Source organism: Monodelphis domestica, chromosome 1 (assembly GCF_027887165.1).
Source record: "Monodelphis domestica isolate mMonDom1 chromosome 1, mMonDom1.pri, whole genome shotgun sequence".
NCBI lineage: Eukaryota > Metazoa > Chordata > Mammalia > Didelphimorphia > Didelphidae > Monodelphis > Monodelphis domestica.
Genome location: NC_077227.1, coordinates 231,965,091 through 231,992,143, shown reverse-complemented (window position 1 = coordinate 231,992,143; position 27,053 = coordinate 231,965,091). Strand labels below are relative to the sequence as shown.

General features: G+C 36.9%; 1 protein-coding gene across 11 annotated transcripts in view; it reads left to right on the top strand.

Annotated features, from left to right (window-relative positions):
• Nucleotides 1–27,053, top strand: part of TDP1 (tyrosyl-DNA phosphodiesterase 1) — a 200,728-nt gene that overhangs the window by 113,502 nt on the left and 60,173 nt on the right. The window contains exon 14 of one of the 11 annotated variants that reach the window (XM_056810541.1): nt 22,175–22,954. The exons of the other annotated variants lie outside the window; for them this stretch is intronic. Within the exon in view, the coding sequence (XP_056666519.1) occupies nt 22,175–22,178 (4 nt within the window). The 3' untranslated portion in view covers nt 22,179–22,954. Of the gene's footprint in view, nt 1–22,174; nt 22,955–27,053 lie in introns of those variants that run through there. 11 annotated transcript variants of the gene reach the window in all.

The window sequence follows — 27,053 nt, the reverse complement described above, 5'->3', positions numbered from 1 at the left end:
AAAATTGATAGGAACCAGAGAATGCCTATTGTAAAATGTGAGATTTTAATTGAGGCTCTTAGGAAACTAGGGAAACCAAGAAATAGACAAGCAGGAAGAGGATTCCACACATGAAGAATGGCAATTGCAATTGAAAATGCCCCATTGGGGGAATTGAAGAGAGCCTTGTGCTAGGGAAAAGACCAGTGTCACTGGATTATAGAATAAGTGAATGGAGGAGAAGCCCTAGGTTTTGAACCTAGTTGACTTAAGAAGGTAGCAGTACTCTTCCTGGTAAGAAGAAATGGAAGGAAGAAGAGGAATTGATGGTGTGATGATGGTGGTGCAAAAACAGTGAGTTCAATTCTAAACATTTTTAGTTTAAAATATTTAAAATATTTTAAAAAATGCAACACCTATGGAGATGTAGGATTGAAGTTCTGGAGAAAAGTATGGTTTGGATAAATAGATATCATACATAGCATAGCAGTTATAATAAGTAGATATGATAGCATAGCAATGATAATCAAATCCGTGATAGCTAATGAGTTCACCAAGGGAAATAAAAGCTTGAGGAATAAGATTGTGTGAAAAAGGGTAGACAGATAATAGGATGATTGTTTGAGAGGGTGAGAGTGGGGGTGGTAAGGTCTAATTTTAAAGATGAGGGCATCTTTTTTTTAAATAGGACAAATTTGTTAAACTTTGAATTACATACACACCTATATGTAACATAGAAGCTCTTATAAAAGAGTACTTGCTTCATAAACTATAATAACAGATATATTAACCTAGGAAGTATAATCCCCCTCCTCCCTTCTATCATCTGTCTGTAGAAAGGAGAATCTCATAGAGAATGGTCCATATTCCAAGTCTAAAAACCCCTCTCAGGTTCAAGTCCCAGGCACCTTGCTTTCTTAGGCCTTCTATGGCACCCTGGCTAGCTGTACCCATCTGTAATATTGGCTTCAACGTCTCTGTGGCTAAAACCCCTGACTTCTGGGGATCACCAACAAGAACAAACAAATTCAGGCCCATTTCTCAGAGCTTGGGGGTGTGGGAGAGGGCAGTAGGGAAGCATTTTTGGGTTGTGAGGAAAAAATGAGATAATATTTATAAAGTGGCTAGTAGGCACTATACTGATATTAAAAAGAAAAGGAGGAGGAGGGAGAAACCAGGCAGTCTTGGGAAAACTAGAGGGAATGGGATCCATGATGCATGTAGAGAGGTATATTTGGCAAGGAGAAGGGCCATTCCATCCAAGACTAGGAGAAAGAAGAATAGAATATGATGATGTAAAGAGGTTTTGTGATAAAAGGAAGGGAACAGAAAGGACTTGTGGAGAATGGTCTCAATTTCTCAGCAAAGAAAGAATCAGCTGGAAGATATTAAATCTGATTAATTCTAAACTGATATATTAATAGGGGAGCATAGTTTAATGTGGTAGGCTTCCTAGATAGCATGAAGGGGGAGTTAGATAGGAAGAAGCATTTATTAAGTGCCTACTGTGACCATACAAGCACTGTGCCAACCAACCCAATTGGTTGGTTATTTTTTAACTTTAAATTATATCATGTCAATCCCTGCCTGTCTATACTTAAAACAGGCCTTACTAGAACTACCATGGGTATAGGCTTATACCTTTCTCTTATTTTTCTATAAACCTTTCAGTGGGGACCCCCATGTTTTCTCCTTTTTTCACTATAATGGATAATTCTTAGCTCCTGGAAAATATTTTTGTCACCCCTTGATGCCTGGTAAAATCCTACTCCTCCGTTAACCCAGCTCAAATATTACCTTTTCCACAAAATCTTCCTCAGTCCAACTTATGTTATCTTTCTTTCCTTGGAATTCTCTATTACTATGTTTATTTCATATTACAGTTATCTTCATATATATCTTATCTCCCTTACTCAATCATAGTTCCTTGAAGTCAGGGACCATGCCTTATTTATTTCCCACAGCACCTGACAGTGCATGCACATAATAGATGCTTAATAAATGTTTGTTGATTTGGGTCATTGGTTGAAAAATAAGCTATGCTACTTCACTAGGCAAACGGGGAGGAAATCTTTCCACTCCCATTACTCTAACCAACAGTATAGTCTGATCTGGCCCATCAGTGTAGTCACTTTTATAACTGCATTGTTTACATCCTGGGATGTAAAGAATATATTTTTGTTTCAAGAAATTGTGTTGATTTCTTATGGAGATTTTTCCCACTGAAAATTATGATAATGAATGACACATAACCTTAGAGATAAATGGAATAAGAGGTGACAAAGGCCAATTCTCCATTTTACATATTAGGAAACTTGATATGCAGAAGGAAATAACTTGTCCAAAATTGGACAACCAAGGACTGCAATCTGTATCATCTAACCCAGCTTAGTGCTGTTTACCAAAAATTATTTTGGTCTTAGGGAGATTTCTTTGGCTCATGATTATAGCTAAAATTAAAAAGGGGACAATGACAAAAATCAAAGGATACTGTTAGTGAACCCTAAAGGAATGATAATTTTGAAGAATACAGGAATACTAATTCAGAAGAGTGCTTTAAAACTTTGATTAATTACCATACTGGTCTAAATAAATGTGCTCTTGAATTGAAATCGCTTTGAAATAAAAAAGTATGAGTACTTTATAGCTATACACAGAAAAATAATTATATGTTTATTGTACTGTTTAGGGTTTTTTTTTAAGTTTTTACATAAAATAGATAGGTTTTATAAATTGCAATGCAATTTGCCAGTCTACATATAGTAGATTATTCTTGGATTTGGGTTGTGCCGAAGATAGTTTTAATAGATATAATCAAGAGCTTTTGAAAGTTAATGACAACCATTGCTTAGGTGGTATTCGTAATTTAAGTCAGTGCTTCCCCTTATGTATTGATGCCCTTTTTAATAAAAAAAAATCACACTTGCATATTCTTTGTCAATAAACAAAAGTAACTTTAAATTGCATTTTTATTTAAAGAAATAAAAATATATTACACATTCATCACAACACCTAAATCTTAAACAGAATAAAAATAATGTAACATTCAGACTTTGACAAAAATCATTTAGAATTTTATATTTATAATTTATAAAATAATAATTATATGAGAAATTGGGAAAGGGCAGTGACCCAGTATTGCTCCAGTATTCAGACCAGGACAGCCCATGGTGAAGTGCCCTGAAGTTCCTAAAATTGTTCTGAAGCATCAGAGAGGATCATGAAGATTCAGCACTCTGAACCTCAAAAATCCAAAGGGTCTTAACCTCAGTAGGGTTGAAGATCAGCACAAAGTCACAGGTAAATTTGACAGCACCAAGCAAGGATGATTATTATATTCAAAAGTAAAGCAGAAACATGACAGCAGAGGAAAGTAGTGAATGCTGGAGGGGATGTGACAAAGTAGGGACATTAATTCATTGCTGGTGGAGTTGTGAACTGATCCAACTATTCTGGAGGGCAATTTGGAACTATGCCCAAAGGGCGATAAAAGAATGTCTGCTCTTTGATCTAGCCATAGCACTGCTGGGTCTGTACCCCAAAGAGATAATGGAGAAAAAGACTTGTACAAGAATATTCATAGCTGCACTCTTTGTGGTGGCCAAAAATTGGAAAATGAGGGGATGACCTTCAACTGGGAAGTGGCTGAACAAATTGTGGTATATGTTGGTGATGGAATACTATTGTGCTCAAAGGAATAATAAAGTGGAGGAATTCCATGGAGACTGGAACAACCTCTAGGAAGTGATGCAGAGCGAGAGGAGCAGAACCAGGAGAACATTGTACACAGAGACTGACACACTGTGGTATAATTGAACGTAATGGACTTCTCCATTAGTGGCAGCGTAATGTCCCTGAACAATCTGCAGGGATCTAGGAGAAAAAACACTATTCATAAGCAGAGGACAAACTGTGGGAGTAGAAACACCGAGGAAAAGCAACTGCCTGACTACGGTGGTTGAGGGGACATGACAGAGGAGAGACTCTAAAGGAACACTCTAATGCAAATACTAACAACATGGCAATTGGTTCGAATCAAGAACACATGTCATACCCAGTGGAATTACGTGTCGGCTATGGGGGTGGGGGTGGAGGAAAAGAAAATGATCTTTGTCTTTAATGAATAATGCTTGGAAATGATCAAATAAAATATTATAAAATTTAAAAAAAAGTAAAGCAGAGATCAGATCTTGTCCTTGACACAAAACCCCAATTCAGAGACCTAGAGAATTGAGTAAGTCAAAACAAAATTTCTTGTATAAAAAAATTATTGCAAATCTTTAGAGCTATAAAAATAAGATATAACCAATCCTGTAACAAGTTTAAGCAGAAGCTACAAAAGGGAGGAAAATGGATTTTTCCAAAAGGTCTTCATTAATATCTTTAGAAAATGAAGGAAGAGATTTAAAAAAAGTAAAACTCAGAAATAATTGGAAAGAGAATAAGTATCATAGAAGAAAGTGTAGTAAAGCTTACCCAAGAAATGGACTCCTGAAACCTAAAACATATCAAAGAGAAAGCAGTTATTCTGACATAGCAAGTAATATTAGAACAAAACAGAAAGGCTGGAAAAAATTGAAGATATTTTAATATATCTGCTATCCAGGTTGCATCTTCACTTTGCATCTGCTACCCTGCTTTGTTCCAATTCCTCAGAACAAGATGTCCCTTCCATGATGAAGCTCATCACTTCTAAACTTACTACCATACAGTTTATTCAATCTTTGATTGACCCCACCTCCAAACCTCCCTCTTCCCTCTTAATTGTACCAAACTCCTCCCAGTGCCTTCCTTTATAAAGGGCAGAAATTCTACTCTTAGACCATTCTACTTTGTATCTGCTGTCCTACCTGGTTACATTTCTACAAAACAAAACATCCCCTGGTGTCCTGGTGCCCCTTTCCCCAGCTTTCTTACATTTGTTTTTTCCCTCTTTAGACATCTTGTAATAGAAGCTCATTAAAGGCAAGGTCTCTTTCTTTTTGTTAATTACTTCCCTAACACTTACCATAGTACTTGACATACCATAGACATTTAATGTTGATTATACTGAATTGAATCTAAAAATCTATTGAAAAGACAGGTTAAGTAAGTAGAGATAATTTAAGAATTAATTATGGAATAAGAAGAAACGTTAGAATCTAGTGTGCCCCTCTCCCCCACCTGCACATATACTTCCCTTTAAAAAATGTAGAAAATTGTGCAGGCTAAATACTGATTGGGAAATCCAAGAAGTCACAGTCATTGGGAATAATGAACATTTAGGGTTTTGTTTGAGTTTGTGAAAGCAGCAGATATAAGGGAATATCTGGATATAAGGATATAAGTAGATCAGACCCTGTTCCCTCCCCCTAAAAGTGTGCAGAACTTAATTAACATAAAGTATAAATTTAATAAGTAGGCTGTAAGAATGAACAAACAACTAAATAACTTAACCATATAGAGCTATCAAGGTGACAGGGAAGCTCAAGATACAAGCATAGACGAAAACTCAAAAAAATCTATAAGCAGAATCTCAAGGATAAATGAAGTATGGACATAAAAATTCCTAGAAGAGTTTGTTCAAGAATTAAAGAAGTTACTGGAAAATGATTTAAAAAAATAAATGAGAAAAATAGAGGAAATTATGTGAAAAAGATAAGAGCTAGGGAAAGAAATATGAAAAGAGAATTTATGCTTTCATAAGATGCAAAATTTTACTGAAGAAAATAATTCCTTGAAAATTAGAATTGGCCCATATGAAAGGAAATGACTCCATAAAACATCAAGAAATAATAAAACAAAAAGTTTAAAACTATAGAAGAAAATGTGCAATATTTCATAGTTAAACTGGTTTGGGGAAACAGATTGAGGAGAGATCATTTAAGAATCATTGGGCTACTTGAAAGCCATGATCAACAACCAAAATACCCAAGTTATATTTTGAGAAATCATAAAAAAGAACCGTCTAGATATCTTACAATAAGAGAGCAAAGAATATCCATTTGTCACCTCCTCAATGAAACCCTGAATGCTAATAACTATTGAAAGTATAAAACAGTTGGAATTTTACATACATTCCATATGGGAAATGTATGAATATAATTACAAAACACTAAAAATATAGATCTATATTATCATAGAAATATTTATTGCTCATAGGTGGGATAAGACAATAGAATAAAAGCATAAATACTATCTAAATTTATTTGTTCAGTTAAACTACTGTAATGGTGAAAATTTTAGGCTTCTGGGATTGTTATAATATTGAACAATGGCCGCCAAGGAATTTACTTATGAAATTCCTAAAATGAAACACTCAAGTCAGAATGGAGTTTATGGAGGTTTAATCACACTGGGAGTAGGGAAAGAGAGGGAGAGAAGGAGAGAAGAGAAAAGGGAAAGGGGATACTCAACCTCTGACCAAGGCAGAGTGAGTTCTAGGCCCAAAGGGCCAAGGTGGAAAGAATCAGTCCTTAACTCACGTGAGTGATCTGAAGGAAAGCTGTCTGCAGGCGTCCTCTCCCTCCAAGCTCCTAACCCCAACTCCCGTCTAGCTCTCTCCATAGGAAGTGAGCGAATTCCAGAGGCTGTTCCTTACCTCACTTCCTGTGTCTCACAAATGCCAATGGTTGGCTCTCCTTGGCTTAGGACAGCCCAGGTGGGCAGTTAGTTATTTCTGATTTGTCATTGACTAGCACATGCCCGTGTAGTGTGGGTGTGCACAATATTTGGGTGCTATACCAAGATGGAGACTTTTAAAATTCACACTACCTAAGAATTACTTTGTAGGGCTAAAAAAAGAATAAAACTCATCTGGAAGAATAAACGTTTCTTTAAACTATCAAGGGAATTAATTTTTTTTTTTACATGAAGGAAAGGAGCTTCACAGTATCAGATCTTAAAATTATACTACAAAGCTTTAATTATCAAAACCATTTGGTACTGGGTGAGACACAAAAAGGTCAATTAGTGAAAATGCTATGGTATACAATATATAGAAACAGATGAGCATAGAAAAAGATAAGCATAGTAACCTAGTGTTTGACCTCAGCTATTGAACCAAGAACTCTATTCCACAAAAATATTGGGAAAATTAGAAAGCAATCTGATAAAAATTAAATATGGACCAACATCTCCCATCATGTACAAAGAGAATTTCCAAATATTACATGACAGACAAAAAGAGAGATGATGTCATATTATGCAAAGATATTATTTGTCATAGCTATGGTCAGCAAAAAAGTACCTGACCCAAACAGAGAAGGGTAAAATGGATTGTTTTGATTTCACTGAGTTAAAAAAAAAGTTTTTTCACAAATAAGACCAGTGCAGCTAAAATTAGAAGAGAAGCAGGAAACTGAGTAAACAGTTTTAGCACCAAGTTTCTCTGAGAAATTTCTCATTACAAAGATATATAAGGAACTAATTTAAATTTATAAGAAAAAAATGTTTTCCATTTAATAAATTATCAAATGAACTAAATAGATAATTTTTAGAGCAGCGGTTCTCAACCTGTGGGTCGCAACCCCGGAGGGGGTTGAATGACCAAAACACAGAGGTCACCTAAAGCCATCAGAAAATACATATTTCAGATGGCTTTAGCCCCTGAGAAATCGAGCTACTTGACAGCAAGATCTCGGAAAGAAAGGGGACCCTGCTGCCCTCACATTGTACTAATATTAGTTACCTATCAGCAACCCTCCCCCTATTAGAGGCGATGGATTTACCCTGTTGCCTGAAGACCAGACTCAAACAGAGACCCAGAGAGAGCACCCAGGCGCTGGCTCCAGAGGGGTTAAGAACGAGTCCTAGAGTGGATAACTCCTGGAGCCGATAACGGAGCCGAGTAACCCCAGCAAAATGAAGCCTCAGCTCAAGCTGGAGGGAGACAACAGGAAGAAGACAGCATCTGCAGACCCCCTCCCCAGGCAGGACTTACCTCCCATCCCAGTGCTCAGGCTGCCTCCTGCTGGATTAATATTTCTCAACATATAATTAAATATTGTTTTTGTGATTAATCACTATGTTTAAATTGTGTTTGATTTGTAGCAATAAGAATACATAATGCATATCAGATATTTGCATTCCGAATCATAACTAGCAAAATTACAGTTTTGAAGTAGCCACCAAAATAATTTTTTGGTTTGGGGTCACCTCAACATGAGGAACTGCATTGCGGGGTCACGGCATTAGAAAGGTTGAGAACCACTGTTTTAGAGGAAGAAAGCTGAGCCATCAACAGCTATATGTAAGAATGCTATGATGAAAACTATGTCTCAGATTTCATTTGATACCCATCAAATTGGCTAATATAACAACAACAAAAAACAAAAATATTCAATTCTGGAATTACTGAGGAAAAGTGGTATTTTAACTCACTGCTACAGCTGTGAATTTGTCCAGACATTTCTGGAAATCAGCGTGGAAATAATGCCCGCAATTTAAAATATTAAATGACATATCATTTGACCATTAATATACGCCTATGCATCAAAGAGATCACAAATAAAAGGAGGAAAAGGCTCCATATATACATCTTTTTTTGTAATAGCAGTGAATTTGAAGCTCAGCTGATGCCCACCGATTGGGGAATGACTGAACAAGTTATGCTATATTAATATTATTCAATACTCTTGTGTAATGAATGAAATGAGAAAGTGGAAGGTTTCAGAAAAACGTGGGGAAAATTGTATAAATTGATGCAAAATGAAGTAAACAGAAGCAGATGAACAGTTTATACAATTACAGTAATATCATAACTATAATCAACTTTAGTAACTTAGTAACTGATTGACGCAATGACTAAATTACTTTTTTTTTAGTTTTGGAAAATTTTATTTAATTAACTAATATAGAATGTTTCCATGGTTACAAGATTCCTATTCTTTCCCTTCCCTACCCCCACCTCCATCCCATAGCCAACACACAGTTCCGCTCGGTTTTACATGTGTCATTGATCAAGAAATATTTCCATGTTATTGATATTTACACTAGGGTGATCATTTAGAGTCTGTATCCCCAGTCATATCCCCATCAACCCATGTGATCAAGGAGTTGTTTTTCTTCTGTGTTTCTATTCCCACACTTCTTCCTCTGACTGTGAATGGCGTTCTTTCTCATAGGTCTCTGAGAATTGTCCTGGAACATTGAATTGCTGCTAGTAAAGAAGTGCATTCCATTCCATTGTACCACAGTATCAGTCTCTGTGTATAATGTTCTCCTGGTTCAGCTCCTTTCATTCTGCATCAATTCCTGGAGGTCGTTGCAATTCACATGAAATTCCTCCAGTTCATTATTCCTTTCAGTACAACAGTATTCCATCACCAACATATACCACAATTTGTTCAGCCATTCCTCAATCGAAGGACATCCCCTCATTTTCCAATTTTTTCCCACCACAAAGAATACAGCTATGACTATTTTGGTACAAGTCTTTTTCCTTATTACAAACCCAGCAATGCAATGGCTTGATCAAAGGGCAGGGAGTCTTTTAGCACCCTTTGAGCATAGTTCCAAATTGTCATCCAGAATGGTTGGATCAATTCACAACTCCACAAGCAATGTATTAATGTCCCAATTTTGCCACATCCCCTCCAACATTTTTTACTTTGCTGTCATGTTAGCCAATCTGCTAGGTGTGAGGTGGTACTGCATTGTTTTGTTTTGTTTTGATTTGCATCTCTCTAATTATAAAAGATTTAAAACACTTTTTCATGTGCTTATTAATAGTTTTGATTTCTTCATCTGAATATTGCCTATTCATATTCATTGCCCATTTATCAATTGGGGAATGATTTGATTTTTTGTACTATTGATTTAGCTCCTTATAAATTTGAATGATTAGACCTTTTTAAGAGGTTTTTGTTATAAAGATTTTCCCCCAATTTATTGTTTCCCTTTTAATTTGGGGTGCATTGGTTTTGTTTATACAAAAACTTTTTAGTTTAATGTAATCAAAATTATTTATTTTGCATTTTGTCATTTTTTCTAACTCTTGCTTGGTCTTAAAATCTTTCCTTTCCCAAAGAGCTAACAGGTATACTATTCTATGTTCACCTAATTTACTTATACTTTCCTTCTTTATATTCAAGTCATTGACCCATTCTGAGTTTATCTTGGTATAGAGTGTGAGATGTTGATCTAAACCTAATCTCTCCCATACTTTTTTCCAATTTTCCAGCATTTTTTGTCAAATAGCGGATATTTCTCCCAAAAGCTGTTATAGACTGTCTCTCTGAAGTCACTTACCAACAAGTCTATTCCACCAGTCCTCTCTTATGTCTCTTAACCAGTACCGTATAGTTTTGATGATCATTGCTTTATAGTACAGTTTAAGATCTGGTACTGCTAGTCCACCTTAACATTTTTTTTTCATTATTTCCCTTGATATTCTTGATCTTTTGTTCTTCCAAATGAACTTTGTTATATTTTTTTCAAATTCAGTAAAAAAGTTTATTGGTGGTTTGATGGGTGTGATACTATAGAAGTTAATTTGTTTGGATAGGATTGTTTTATTTTTATTATGTTAATTCGTCTTGCCCATGAGAGATTAATGTTTTTCCAATTATTTAGGTCTAATTTTAATTGTGTGGAAAGTGTTTTGTAGTTGTCTTCATATAGTTCCTGTGTTTGTCTTGGCATATAGATTCCTGAAAATTTTATACTGTGTAGGGTGATGTTAAATGAAATTTGTCTTTCTAGCTCTTGCTTCTGAGATGTGTTGGAAATATATAGAAATGCTGATGACTTATGTGGGATTATTTTGTATCCTGCAACTTTGCTAAAGTTGTTGATTATTTCCATGAACTTTTTAGTTGATTCTCTAGGATTCTTTAAGTAGACCATCATATTATCTGCAAAGAGTGATAGCTTGGTCTCCTCATTACCTATTTTAATACCTTCAATTTCTTTTTCGTCTCTAATAGTTACTGCTAGTGTTTCTAGTACAATGTTAAATAATAGAGGTGATAATGGACATCCTTGTTTCACTCCTGATATTATTGGGAAGACTTCTAATTTATCCCCATTGCAGATGATGCTTGCTGATGGTTTTAGATATATACTGTTTATTATTTTTAGGAAAGGCCCGTCTATTCCAATACTTTCTAGTGTTTTCAATTGGAATGAGTGTTGTATTTTGACAAAGGCTTTTTCTGCATCTATTGAGATAATCATGTGATTTTTGTTGGTTTGATTGTTGATATGGTTATTATGTGGATGGTTTTCCTAATATTGAACCATCATTGCATTCCTGGTATAAATCCTACTTGATCATAATGAATAGTTCTCATGATCACTTGCTGGAATCCTTTTTGCTAGTATTCTATTTAAGAATTTTGCATCTATGTTCATTAAGGAGATTGTTCTGTAGTTTTCTTTTTAATTTTTTGACCTGCTTGGCTTTGGAATCAGTGCCATATTTGTGTCATAAAATGAATTTGGTAGAACTCCTTCTTGGCTTATTCTGTCAAATAGTTTGTATAATATTGGGATTAGTTGTTCTTTGAATGTTTGATAGAATTCACTTGTGAATCCATCAGGCCTTGGGGATTTTTTCATAGAGAGTTCTTTGATGACTTCTTCAATTTCTTTTTCTGATATGGGATTATTTAAGTATTCTATTTTTTTCTTCTGTTAATCTAGGCAATTTATATTTTTGTATATTTTCATCCATATCACCTTGATTTCCATATTTATTGCCATATAATTGGACAAAATAGTTTTTAATGATTGCCCTAATTTCCTCTTCATTAGAGGTGAGGTCTCCCTTTTCATATTTGATATGGTTAATTTGGTATTCTTCTTTCCTTTTTTTGATTAGATTGACCAGTATTTGTCTGTTTTATTTGTTTTTTTCAAAGTACCAGCTTCTAGTCTTTTTTTTTCCTTTACTTTAGATTATATTGAATTCTCCATTAATTTTTAGGATCTCTATTTTAGTTTTCATCTGGGGATTTTTAATTCATTCATTTTCTATTTTTTTAATTTGTATCCCCAATTCATTGACCTCTGCCCTTTTTCATTTGTTGATTGACTCAAGGATATAACTTTCCTCCTGAGTACTGCTTTGGCTGCATCCCATAGATTTTAAAAGGATGTCTCATCATTGTCGTTTTAAATGAATTTTTTATTTTACTTTGTAACTGTTTCATTTATTTATTTTTTAACTGAATTTTCTTTTTAAAAAAATTTTATTTGGTCAATTTCATACATTATTGCTTGGTAACAAAAATCATATTCTATTCCTCCCTCACCTCCCCCTGCTCTTCCTGTAGCCCATGCTCAATGTCATTGTGTATTACATGTGTCCATGATCAGAACCTATTTCCATGCTGTTGATGTTTGCACTAGGATTTCATTTAGAGTCTATATCCCCAATCATATCCCCCTCGACTCATGTAATCAAGCAGTTGTTTTTCTTCGGTGTTTTTACTCCCACATTTTTTTCTCTGAATGTAGATAGTATTCTTTCTCATAGATCCCTCCGGGTTTTTTAGGATCATTGCATTGCCAATAATGGAGAAGTTCATTACATTTGATTGTACCACAGTGTATCAGTCTTTGTGTGCAGTGTTCTCCTGGTTCTGCTCCTTTCGCTCTGCATCCATTCCTGGAGGTCATTCCAGTTCCCATGGAATTCCTCAACTTCACTATTCCTTTGAGCAAAATAGTATTTCATCACCATCATATACCACAATTTATTCAGCTATTCTCCAATTGAAGGGCATCCCCTCATTTTCCAATTTTTTTCCACCACAAAGAGCACAGCTATGAATATTCTTGTACATGCATTTTTTCTTATTATCTCTTTGGGGTACAAACCCAGTAGTGCTATGGCTGGATCAAAGGGCATTTCAATGAATTTATTAATTGCTTCCATGATTTGTTCTTTAATTGATTTTGGAGAATCATATTATTGATTTTCCAATTAGTCTTTGGTTTGACTCTCCATGTATCCTTAGTAATTGTTATTTTTATTGCATTATGATCTGAAAATGTTGAATTTTTTATTTCTTCTCTTTTGCACTTGCTTGCCATGTTTTTATGTCCTAGTACATGGTCTGTCTTTGTGAATGGACCATGTGCTACTGTGAAGAAGATGTATTCTTTTTTGTCCCTATTTATTTTTCTCCACACATCTATTAAGTCTAGTTTTTCTAAGATTTCATTCACATCTCTTTCCTCTTTCTTGTTTATTTTTTGGGTTGATTTATCTAGATCTGATAGGGGAAGGTTCAGGTCTCCCACTAGTATAGTTTTATTATCTTATTTCCTCATTGAGCTCTACCAATTTCTTCTTTAGAAATTTGGCTGCTATACCATTTGGTGCATACATATTGAGTACTGATATTTCCTCATTGTCTATACTGCCTTTTATCAGGATGTAATTGCCTTCCCTATCTCTTTTAACTAGATCTATTTTTTCTTTGGCTTTGTCAGATATCATGATTGTAACTCCTGCCTTTTCCTCAGTTGATGCCCAATAGATTTTGTTCCATCCTTTAACTTTTATTGTGTGTGTCTACCTTCCTCATGTGTGTTTCTTGTAGACAACATATGGTAGGATTTTGGCTTCTAATGCACTCTATTTGCTTGGGTTTTATGGGTGAGTTCATCCCATTCACATTCGGAGTTATGATTACCAGCTGTGTATTCCCTAGCATTTTGATTTCCACTCTTAGTCCTGCTTTTTCTTCTTTCACTATTTTCTTCTACACCAGTATTTTGTTTTTAATCAGTCCCCCTAATTCCCACCCTTATTTTACTCCTCTTTCCCCCCTTCTTATTCCCCTCTTATTTTCTTTAGAGTCTTTTAAAAATACCCCCCCACCCTCTCCCTCCATTGCATTGCTTCCCTCCCCACCATTCTGTTTGTTACCCTTCTACTTCTCTATAGGGCACAAATCAATTCTCTGCCCCAATGGATCTGATTTTCCTTCCCTCTTAGAGTCAGTTTCAATGCACATAAGAATTAAGTATTTCCTATCTCCAACCTCTTTACCCTTCCAATGTATTGATGTTCTCCCCTGCTCCCACCATGAGCTTCTTAATGAAATATAAATTCATCCCATTTTGTTTCTTTTCCCTTTTCTTTTAGTAGTAACCCTTTTTTTTACCTCTAGTTTATATATATATATATATATATATATATATATATATATATATATATATATATATATATAGTCTTCACATTTCATCCTATACAGTTTGTCACTGTTCTCTCTAAGTTTAATTCTTCTTGCTACCCAGGTGATGATAACAATTTTTAAGAGTTACCAATATCCTCTTTTCTCATAGGCAAACTGTAATAATTGAAGGATTTGTTGACAATTGAAGAGGTACTGGGGATAAGGAAGGTTTTGTAACAGGAATGGAGGAGTTGAAGGGACAGAGGGAATATGGATGCTGGTGAGGTAAAAGGAGAGAGATACCCCCTGCTGAGAGGCTGTCTTTGAAAAATGGGATTCCTGAGAAATGGGCCAACTATGATAGCCTGAAGGGATGTCTTCTCTATTAATTAATGTTGAAGATACCCAAGGGCAGGTAAGCTCAGAGCCTCCTGAGGGTCTAGACTCCCCCTGGACCAAGGTTGCACAGCAGGGGTCTGATACTGATCATTTATGGTTGATTGGCTGTCCTTAAGTTCTGCTCCCTCTGTGTCCTCCTGAAATGATACTTCTTTTCTTATCTACCTATGGGTTATTTAATTCAAGATGAATTTAATAAGAAGTTTGGATTGGTAAGGTGTCAGGGTCAAGGGAAGTAAGGATTGCTCTATAGTTTCCCCCAGATTGGGTTTGAGTCTCTCTCAGCCTTTTAGCTGAGGCCAGGCCTCGCAGGCTTGTGGAGGTTTTCTTTTATTCCTCTCTGTTCTAATCTATGCTAGCTTTCTTAAGTTCAAAGACTTTAGCAGAAGACTGCAAGAGGAAGAAAAGGTTCTGACCTTCAGCACTGGTTGGGACTGTCTCTTCAGACTAATGCCCTAAAAACTGGCCTTAAGTTCACACCTCTCCTCTTAAATCCTTTTGTTAGCTGACATGATCACAGGAATCTAGGTATTGCATACAGTTTGGAAATATCCAGAAATAGAGGTACTTCTATCCAGAGACAGGGAGAGAGTGTTCCTTCCAGTCCAAGGGCCAGGAAAGAGTGTTACTACTTGAGAGCAACTGTCCCTCTCCAAGTCACCCCTCCCCCCACCAACTATCATTGCTGTCCATCAGTGGTCACTAACATTCCATATGGTGTTTGCTCCACCTCAGTGGCAAAAAATCCCCAAATTTGATCCTTTCCACAATACAAATCATTTTAACGCATTGGATCCCTTTAAAAAAGTTTTTTGTTTTCTTCTTTTTTACCCTTTCTTAATTACTTTTTGGTGATGTTCTTGATTCTGTGTTTGGGTATTAAATTTTCTGTTCAATTCTGGCCTTTTCTTTGTGAATGAAAAATCTTCTATTTTTTTTTAATGACCATACTTTTCCTTGTAAGAATATAGTCAGTTTTCCTGGGTAGATAATTCTTGGGTATAGACCTAGTTCCCTTGCTTTCCGGAATACCATATTCCATGCCTTTCGGTCCTTCAGTGTAGATGTAGCCAGATCCTGTGTTATCCTAACTGTGATTCCATGGTGTCTTAATGATTTTTTCTTAGCTGCTTTAAATATTTTTTCCTTGGTCTGGTAGTTATTGAGTTTGTTTATAACATTCCTGGGTGTTGTGAATTGGGAATTAAATGCAGGAGGTGATCTGTGGATTCTTTCTCCACTTTTCCCTCTTGCTCAGGAATGTTGGGACAGTTTTCTTGGATAATATCCTATAGAATAATATCCAGGCTTTTTCTTTTGCCATGATCTTCTGGTAGTCCAATAATTCTTTTTTATAAAATAATATTTTATTTGATCATTTCCAAGCATTATTCATTAAAGACAAAGATCATTTTCTTTTCCTCCCCCCCCACCCCCCATAGCCTACGCGTGATTCCACTGGGTGTCACATGTGTTCTTGATTCGAACCCATTTCTATGTTGTCTATATTTGCATTAGAGTTTCGTTTAGAGTCTCTCCTCTGTCATGTCCCCTCAACTGCTGTAGCCAGGCAGTTGCTTTTCCTCGGTGTTTCTACTCCCATAGTTTATCCTTTGCTTATGAATAGTGTTTTTTCTCCTAAATCCCTACAGATTGTTCCGGGACATTACACCACCACCAATGGAGAAGTCCATTACATTCGATTATACCAAAGTGTATTAGTCTCTGTGTACAATGTTCTCCTGGTTCTGCTCCTCTCGCTCTGCATCACTTCCTGGAGGTCATTCCAGTCTCCATGGAATTCCTCCACTTTATTATTCCTTTTAGCACAATAGTATTCCATCACCAACATATACCACAATTTGCTCAGCCATTCCCCAATTGATGGCCATACCCTTGCTTTCCAGTTTTTGGCCACCACAAAGAACGCAGCTATGAATATTTTTGTACAAGTCATTTTGTCCATTATCTCTTTAGGGTACAGAGCCAGCAGTGCTATGGCTGGATCAAAGGGCAGACATTCTTTTATCACCCTTTGGGCATAGTTCCAAATTGCCCTCCAGAATGGTTGGATCAGTTCACAACTCCACCAGCAATGAATTAATGTCCCTACTTCACCACACCCCCTCCAGCATTCATTACTTTCCTTTGCTATCATGCTAGCCAGTCTGCTTGGTGTGAGGTGATACCTCAGAGTTGTTTTGATTTGCATCTCTCTGATTATAAGAGATTTAGAACACTTCTTCATGTGCTTATTAATAGTTTTGATTTCTTTATCTGAAAACTGCCTATCCATGTCCCTTGCCCATCAATTAGAGAATGGCTTGATTTTTTGTACAATTGATTTAGCTCTTTATAAATTTGAGTAAATAAACCTTTGTCAGAGGTTTCTATGAAGATTTTTCATTTTCAATTACATTCAATTTCATTTTCAATTACATTCCTGGGAGTTGTCTTTTGGGGGTTTATTGTAGAGGGTGTTCTGTGAGCTCTGTCAGTGGCTGTATTGCCCCCTTGTTCTAGAATCTCTGGGCAATTTTCTTTGATTATCTCTTGTATTACAATGTTGAGTTTGCTGTTTATTTCTGGCTTTTCTGGAAGTCCAATTATTCTTAAATTATCTCTTCTCCCTCTATTTTCCAAATCTGTCACTTTGTCAGTGAGATATTTTATGTTCTCTTCTAATTTCTTGGTCTTTTGGCTTTGCTTTATTAGTTCTTGGTTTAAAGCCTGGTTTTCTTTTACAGTTTGGTCAAACTGGTTTTGTAGATGCGTGAATTTCTTTTGCGTTATTTCCCACTTTTCCTCCCAGAAGGCTTCCATCTTTTTGATCATTACAGATTCAAATTCTTCATGGGTTTGTGGAGAGTTTCCATTTCCTTTGGAAGGTTTCGGAGCATTTGCTTGTGTTTCCTCTTCTATCTCCTCTGTGTTTTGTATTTTTGCTCCATAAAATGTGTCCAAAGTCACCCCCTTCTTCTTGTTTTTTTTTTTTTTTAATTTTGGGACTTTTGTGCTTTTGTGGAGTTTGCCATCTCTTTCTGAGTGGGGGGGGGGGGTTAACTTTTCTTATCTCTGTCTGGTGTTCAGAGGTTTTAGCCCTAGGCAGATTGTTTGTTCTATGCACTTGTTGTTCTGTCTTCCCGGGAAGCCAGGAGTTGCTGGTGTGTCCCTGTTACTGCCCTCATCTCCTCGGCACCCTTCTTATGCTTCTTTGTTGCCTTACTTCCACACTCTAAGCCTAGCTTGGCCCTTGTTCCTGTGCCTTAGCCAGCCAGCGCCTACACTCTGCGGGGGCTGGGGGTGGGGGGGGAGCGGCTTCTGGGAGCTCTGAGGGCTCCTAATGAGATTAGCTTTCCCTGGGTTGAATTTAGTATGCCTTGAGGCAGGGACTTTTTTTGTGGGACTCAGATGGAAGGATCCAGCCAGGGGGTTACAAGCTCCCCCCTCTCTCTCTCTGTTTCCCTGCTGTCTGGGTGCCCCCTCGACTGGGTCAGGTTGTTTACAGGAAGCAGCCTTCAGAATAGCTGGCTCCCAAGGCCCTTTTGCCAATCCTGAGGGTTGCTGTTGTTTCAGAAGACCCTGCTCTCTGAGGGCGAGGAGCCGAGGCTTCCCTGAGCTCAGGGAGAGGGCTCCTGATAAGAAGAGTAGCTTTCCCTGGGTTGAACTGAGATTCGGATGGAAGGTTCCAGCCAGGGGATTATGAATTCCTCTGTCTCTCTCTGTTTCCCTGCTGTCTGGGTGCCCCCTCGACTGGGTCAGGTTGTTTACAGGAAGCAGCCTTCAGAATAGAGGGCCCTGGGGTTTTTTTGTCAGCCCTGCAGGTTACTGTTGTTTCCGAAGACCCTGCTCTCTGAGGGGGAGGGGCCGCAGCTTCCTGGAGCTCTGGGCGAGGGCTCCTGATAAGAATATTATCTTTCCCTGGGTTGAATTGAGTGTGTCCTGAGGCAGGGATTTGAGACTTGGATGGAGGAATTCAGCCAGGGGGTTACAAACTCCCCCGTCCCTCTCTGTTTCCCTGCTCTCTGGGTGCCCCCTCGACTGGGTTAGGTTGTTTTCAGGAAGCGGCCTTCAGAATAGCAGGCCGTGGGACTCTGAGGTTGCCTCTGCTCCCTCGGAGTCGGATTCGGCGCTCTGGGTTGGAGGGTGATGGGTACTAGGACCTTCCTTCTGCCTACCCCTTAGGTCCGAGTGATCTCGGGTTCTGGCTTTGGGGGGGGGGGCGTACCTTTTGATCCAGGTCCAGGTCCAGGAGGAAGACTCCTGGGGTCTATGCTGTTGATCGTTTTGAATTTTGGTGCCCTAGAAGCATTTGGTTTGAGATAGATAAGGAAGGGTTTCAGGAGATCTGAACTTTAGCTTTCTCTAAGCCGCCATCTTGACCGGAAGTCTAGTCCAGTAATTCTTAAATGATCTCTCCTGTCTGTTTTCAAGATTTGACATTTGTGCATGAGTTTTCATATTTTCCTCAATTTTTTCATTCTTTTGATTTTGTATTATAGATTTCTTGCTGCCTTATGAAATCATTTGCTTCTAGTTGTTGAATTTTAGTTTTTAAAGACTGAATTTCATCCCTGGGGTTTTGGTTATCCTTCTCCTTCTGATCTTTCATCTTCTTTGCCTCATTTTCAAGCTAGTTAATTTTGGTTTTCAAGACATTATTTTCTGTTTCCAGATGATTTATTTTGCTTTTTAAGTTCATTTCCAAGTTGTCTTCAGCCTCTCTTAATTGTTTTTTGAAATGTATTTTGAATTCTTCCAAAACCTATGTCCAATTCCCTGGAGTTTCCATGTTTTTACTTGGTGTTCCTTGGTCCTCCACTGTTCCATTTGTTCTTTGTTCCTTACCTAGATAGAAGCTGTCTAATGTAATTTCTTTTTTCTTTTTTGTTTACTATGTTTTTTACTGTTGTTTCCTGATATTTCCCCCCCTTTCCCCTCCTGTAATTGCCTGTAGTTTTATTCTTCTCATTATTTGCTGGATCTATGGGTTTGGGCTGTTCTGTCCTGAAGGGGCTTCTTCTCTGCTCTGCTGATTGATCAGGTCAGGCTGCTGGTATTGATGAGCCCTGAGGTCAGATCTTCTCTAGCTGGCAGCAGAAGCTGAAAAGGAGCTGGGCTTCCCACCCTGTTATCAAGGTTGTGGCCGGTAGTGGTTGCAGCCCACCTAATTAAATTTCTGAAGAACACTTGTTGAAAGATGCTATTCCCTCCATGCAAGGAACTGATAGTGAGTGTTGGAGTGCAAATTTACACATATTTTCTTCTCTTTTTTTGCTGGGGTGCTGGAAGGGAATAAAACATGATCAATGTGGAAATTTGTTTTGTATGACTACATATACGTAATCAATTTAATTTTTCTTCCATTTGCTATGGGTCAAGGATAGGGAGGGAGTAGTGAGAAAACCTAGAATTTAAAATAAAATATAATTTGATTCAAAGTACAAAAAAGAATAACTGGACTCCCTGAAAAACATGATTTAAAAATAAGAAATCCTAGACACTGAATTTTCAGAAAGCATAAGTGAAAATTGCTCATACTTATTAGAACCAGAGGATAAATATAAATGGAAACAACCCACTGTTCTCTCACTGGAACTCCAAAAAGAAAAATCCCCAAATCCTGAGCTCAGTTCACACACCAAACAACTATAGTCATCAAATATCACATGAAGCCTGACAATTTCTATTAAAAACCACAGGAGATCCTGAAATGCAGTATTTTAAAAAATAAATGAGAAAGATGTATAACCAGGAATAACTTATCCTGTAAAGTTGTGTATAATCCTATGGTGGGGGAGAAATGGGTCTTTAATGGAATAGAAGACTTGCCAGGATTTCTGATGAAAAGACCAGACTTCAATAGGGATTTTGGAGCAGATTTTAAAATCTTGAAAAACCCATAAAGGTTTAATTTATTTACTAAATAGGAAGAAGCTGTGTAATGATATGGTGTTAATATTCTAATAGGGAGAGAAAAAATGCTTCACTTATGAACTTTACTGTCATTTAAGGTGATTGAGTGAACTAAATTTAAAACAACAATAAAATAAGGGACCTGGGAGTAGGTTGGTTCTCTTCTGAAAGTCTGATAAAAGAAACAGAAGGGCAAGTAAAAGGAATAATGGAGTGGAGAAAAGAGGAACAAATGGGTAAAATGATATTTTTTTAATTGAATACATGAGAAAAAGATTATAAAAACATGGAGTAAGGGTAAGGGGAGGGGACATTAATTGAACCACATTCTTATTTGAAATGGATCAAAATGGACCTCTTCCTCCCTTCCTCCCTCCCTCCCTCTCTGCTTCCCTAGCAACCTCCCTCCCTAGCAAACAAGCAGTTAGTTAATATTGGGATGAAAGGAATCACAAGAAAAACAAATTTCTTTATTCTAAAGTGAAGGTCGGAGGTGGGGAGGATGGAAATCAAAGAATTAGAAACTAAGTGAGCTTCTTTGAATTTTTAGAGAATGGCTAAATAAACTATGATCTGTGAATTTAATGGAAAATTAGTGTGTGTTAAATAATGTTAAAAAAATTAATAGATAATTCCAGAGAATCTGGGTTATGAATGATAGAGTTAAGTGAATAGGACCAGAAAGACAATTTATAAAAAGACAATAACAGCAATGAAATGCTTAAAAACTATGATTAACCATGTCTCCAGAGAACCTATTGCATTTTTGGAGATGTTTGCTGCATGATTTGTGTATTTGTTTTTCTTAACTATATTTGTTACAAGAGGTTTTTTTTTTCCTTTCTGTCAATTTGATTTTTAATGGAGCAGGAAGAAAGAGAGAAGTGAGTTATTATATACTCTTAAGTAATACCCTAAAAAAAAAGCCATTGTAATTTTTTAATGCTCAGAAAAGAATAAAAGGAAATATAAGCATCATAGTTTTGAAAGTTATGTGTAGATTTTATTGCATAATTTAAAAAAAATAACAAGTATGAAAGTGAGATTCATAGTTTCACATAGAATCATTTTTGGTTGTATCTGTGCAAATTTTCTTTGTTGGTTAAGGTTGGAATATGAAATAAAAGTTTTGAAACCAAAAACAGCTAGAATGTAATTTATAGTTTATAGAAAACTTCTGAAATAAAATATGTAAGCTGAGAGAAACTGTTACTTGTTGAGAGAATGAATGTAAACCGAGGAGAAACTTAATATTGCAGCAATGGTGGTGGTTTCCTATCTGGCTGTGTCTAGAGAGGCTTCTACAGGAACCTCAAACTGCTGAGGGAACTTGAGGCTGCTTATTGGTAATGGAGAACAGAAAAATGCTACTGGGGGATGCCACCACACACAGGGATACTGGTACACAAGGGACTACTCTGGGGGATCTGCCTATCGATCCCTAATGATGGCTGATATATTTCCTAATCTCCTTCCTCTTTCACTCCCTCCTCCCTGCTCCAACTGCCACCCTTCTCCATCTGCCGCCCTTCTCCTCCCAATTTTCCCTCCCCCCTGAGTGAATTATAAAATATTCCAAGTTTCTTTTTCAGGTTAGAGGTTTATTGGGATAACAGGATGGGAAACTGAAGTAAGGGGGATGAGAAAGTCCCTAATCTAAATGAGATAATTTAGAAAGGTTTGAGGGAATATTCCAGTCACAAACTGTGACTCTGAGACAGGGAGATGGAGGACAATGGCTTTTCAAGTTCTTCTTTCTTCTTCTTCAGTTAGGTTTCTCCTTCTTGTCAATTTCAACTGTCCAAAGACAGAGAACTTCAAGTAACCAAAACAGTTCCACCTGAGTCCAAAAGCCAAGTCAGCTTCACAAAAGTCTTTCAGCCAACTTCAAACTCCAGAGAGCAAATGTGTGTCCCTCAGTCAGAGACCCAGAGACCAAAAAGCACCCCTGGTCAACTCCAACTCCTCAGAGCCAGAAAGCCAGAGATTAAGTTCAAAAGCCCAGTTTCTCTTCTTCGTATGGCCAGTCAAAAGCCTTCAAGGAAAAGTATGACTTCCAGTTCCAGACACAGAGACACAAAAGCCTCCTGGTCAACTCCAACTCCTCAGAGCCAGAGAGACAAAGTCCAAAAGCCAAGTTTCTCCTCTCAGAATGTCCAGCCAAAGCCTTCAGGGAAAAAGTGACTTCAGTCCCTCACACAGAGACACAAAAAGCCCCCTCTCAGAGTGTGGCCAGCAAACCCCCAACTCAGCTCCAACTGCCACCAACCTGGGGACATTCCAATGGAATCCTGGCTTGACAGACATCTAGAGCTAGATGCATTTTAGAGCTAGACCTCCAGTCCTGCAAAAACTTTTTTCTCTCATCTCTCTACCACACGTCATATTATCATTTGATCCTCCCAAAAAACCATTCTACAAATGAGAAAACGAGACTGTGATTAGGGAAATAACTTTTATTGTTTTGAACTCAGATCTTCTTTACTCTCAATCTATCAGTTTTATTCATTGTACCCCTTAGCTTATCTAGTCAAAAATAGACATTTGACAGGTGAGGTTCAGGAGAAAAGTTTTTACATAAAATAAATTTGATTTGCCATTTTTATTATCCTTAAGAAATTCAGCAATTTCTTATTTTAACTTAGATGTCCTTCAGAGTAACTTAATGTGAGAAAGTCAGTGTGTATAGCAGTAATGTGGAAGTGTCCTATGTTTTGATCAGTTATCACTGAATTTTGCAAGGTATTATCCTTTTTATTGGACTATTTTTATGAAGTTAGCTAACAACTTGAATGTGATATACTCATCAGTTTCAACAACATATTGTAAATATGTAATCATATGAGCCTCATTAACTATATTTGTTGTTTTATCCTCTTGTAATGCCAAGCAGGAAGATTTTAGTTTCTCATTTGTCTGCATAGTTATTCAGACATATGGCCATTTCTCCCTCGCACCATATTTTCCACAAATGTAAGCATTTAGAAGTTGCATGTGATTTGTCAAGCATCATCAGTAACTGGAGGCATCACTGATATTTTTCTACTGGTTCTGTCAGCAACCTTTATTTTTTTTTCAATATAAGCAGTTTTTGTGGTGTTACACAGGCATGGGTTTTCAAAATTTCTTTTTATTTGTTAAAAGCATATAATTTTCTCTTGGACAGTTCTTTTTTCCCCTTTTTCCCCTAATATATTCTGCATACATACTTTCAACATTTTTCCATTACATTCGATTTCTTACAATATCTAAAGCAGTCACATAAAGCTCTCCAATAATAGTACTCCAAATACCAAAAATGAATAGGGTGAATTGAATTTTTTGGATTTGTATTTTTTTCTTTTTTATTTCCACTCCTTTCTCAACTATTTTTTCTTGCACTTAGTTGTAGTTGCTTCAGTAGATTTTCTCCTTAAACTAGTTATAGACCTTTCTATAATGAAGGCTTTTATTTCACCTTAAAAGTAATAAAAAATTAAAGCTAATTGAAATTAAATTTAATAGTTGAATAATTCTAAGTTTTATGTAGCTTTTCTCTTATTTCAACTTTTTTTTAAAGATGCTAAGTTCTCTCTCCCTACCACTTGACCTAGGAAACTTATTTCTTATGTGTTTATCAAAATTACATATTGAGAAGTAGAATGGATTTATTGTGGTGGTAATAACAAGAATAATAGTTCAAATTTATATAGCCTCTATTGTGTGTCACTGTGATATAAATATATGTGTATATATAATAAATATAAATGTGTAATTATATTTAATCCTCACAATCACAAGATGTGTGGAATTTCGAGGATATATGTGTTATTATCCCCATTTTATAATTGAGGAAACTGGCAAATAGAGATTAAATGCCTTGATCAAGGTCATTATAGATGAACAACGATAACTTCTGAAGCCATATTCGAATTTCAGTCTTCCTGACTTACACCTTTAGCTCCCAATACTTTTAATTCCATAATTTCTCTTCTATTTATCTTGCCCTTAGACTATCAGAAAATGAGAGGGACATTGAAATCTGCTGTTGCTATTGTGTTACTATATGTCTTCTTGAAGCACAAATGTTTCCTTTGAGAATTTGAATGATCTGACATTTGGAGCATATAAGTTTATTACCAATAGTTGTTGTCTGTGGTTCCTTTCAACATAATACAGTTTTTTTATCCCCTTTTTTTTTTAACTTTGGTTTTTGTTTGGGCAGATAAAACATTCCCACTAACTCCTGCTTTTTTTTATTCAGTGGATACATAGTAAGTTTTTTTTTTCCACCCTCTCAGTTTTATTTTGTCTGTCTTCTGTTTTTTAAATGTTTTTCTTATGGGGTCAGCTGGGTAGCTCAGTGGATTGAGAGCCAGGCTTAGAGACTGGAGGTCCTAGGTTCAAATCTGGCCTCAGCCACTTCCTAGCTGTGTGATCCTGGGCAAGTCACTTGACCCCCATTGCCTAGCCCTTACCACTCTTCTTAGTATTGACTCTAAGATGGAAGGTAAGGGTTTTTAAAAAAATGTTTTTCTTATAATTATTAGATTGTAGGGTTTTGTTTTCACATGCATTCTGTCACTCCTTTTCATTTTACTGGATTGTTTATTCCATTCACATTTAAAGTTATGAGAATTAAATATATATTTTTTCCATCTGTCGCTTATTATTTTCTTAAGTCAGATTCCCCCTCTTCCTTTTCTTTGTTCCTTCAATAACTCTAATCTTTTTTTTTCTTTTTTTCTTCTAAACCCTTACCTTCCATTTTAGAAGCAATACTTTGAGTTGGTTCCAAGGGAGAAGAGTACTTTTGACTAGGCAATGGGAATTAAGTGGCTTTCCCAGGGTCATACAACTAGGAAGTGTCTGAGACCAGATTCATACCCAGGACCTCCCATCTCTAAGTCTGTCTTTCAATCCTCTGAGGCACCAATTGTCCCTAACATTTTTTTAAGATGGCCTTTTCCCCACTTTCTCGTCCTTCTTTTGGTCTTTATCTCTTATCCTTTGGATTTTATTCATTAGTTCCTTTTTCTCCTATTTTTCCCTAGTTATGTTATTCTTCCTTCCTTTTTTTCCTCTCCTTGACTCTCCTTCAACTACTCTTTTTCATTAGTTTCTAGATAATCTGATTTTTTTCCCTTTCTAAAAAGAATCTCTATTATTTATCCTCTTTCTTTCTACTATTAGAGGATCATTCTCTCATTCATTATTTCTATAATTATCTGGTCTCTCTTTCCTAAGTATTATTTGGTTCCTCTTTCCTATGTATTCATTATACAAGCAAAGCTTCTGAAGTATCCATTCTAGAATCTCCCATCTAGGCACTGTGTCATGTGACAAGGAAATCATTGTAAAAGACTGATATATATTAATTTAATGTCGCCAAGGAATTCAGCTATGTAATTCCTAAATGAAAACTCAAGTTAGCAGTCAACCTTTTATAGAGTTTAATTACAAACAGGAGGAAGAAAGGAATTAGAGATAGAGAGAGAGAGGAAGAGAGAAAGGGGAGAGAAGGGAATAGGGCTTAAGTACCCCTTCTGTTTAGGCTGGGCCAAAAGGCCCAAGCCCTTAGATAGCTGAGGCAAAGAAAAGAGATCAGTCCCTATCACTCACGTGACCAAAATGGAGAAACAGTCTCAGGGGCCTCCACCTCCAGCTTCCTTCAGAGCCAACTCTCAAAGCACCACCTCTCAGAGCAAAAACCTCTCCAACCAACCACCCCTCAGTCCTCAGACCCCTCTATCTTTAAGGAAACCATCCAAGTTCCCTCCCCTCAGTTCTCACATCTACCAATCACTGTCCATGTCTTCCCTGTGCCAATGGTGGCTCTAGCTTAACCCAGGACCGCCCAGAGGTCTGTGGCTTTGCACATGTCTGTTGAAGGTCATATTCTCAAATAATTAAATCTTGATCCTTTGCTACAGCCCTTCCTAAATCCTGTTACCCTGAGTAGGGTGGAGATTGGAATAATTAAATTTTGATCTATGCTGCAGCCCTTCCTAAATCCTGTTAGGACTGAGTAGGGTGTAGATTGTAATTTCCAAGACCTGGTTCTGTCATTCCAAGTATCTCTATTGTATCAATTCTAAAATCAATCATGACTCAAAGAAATTCCTGTTCTATGCTTAAGCATAGGTCAAAGCCCTTTCCATTGTTCAGCAAAAGATTTCTGTCCTAAAGTAATCTTAAGAAGGGAGGAGGAGGAACCTCCCATGCCAATGGGGTTCACATTCCAATAGAGTTCCCACTATCAATAGGAAATTTTTCAAGTATGAAATTTCCCATTGGTGAAATTTCCAACATTTATAAGTCTAAGAAATTTTAAGGTTTACAGTCACCACCTTGTAAGGTTTTCCTCTCGGATTACCCTTTTCTATTGTACCTAATTATCTGAATACTTCCTCCTAGTATGGCTCTTCACCCACCTGAGTATGCAGCCCACTACTTGTATACCTTCCCCAGCTTACCTTTTTCCCCTCACTATTGCCTCAAAAAATCTCCATATCCATGCTCTCTCCCACTCCACCAGATGCTAGTTGGCCCTATGGATTTGAACTCCTCCCTCCCAATGAAGAATGAGTAGATTTTCCAACATCAAATTCCCCAGGCCATTCTTAGGGTAAGGTCCTCACATCCCTTCACAAACTGTCTCTTATCAGT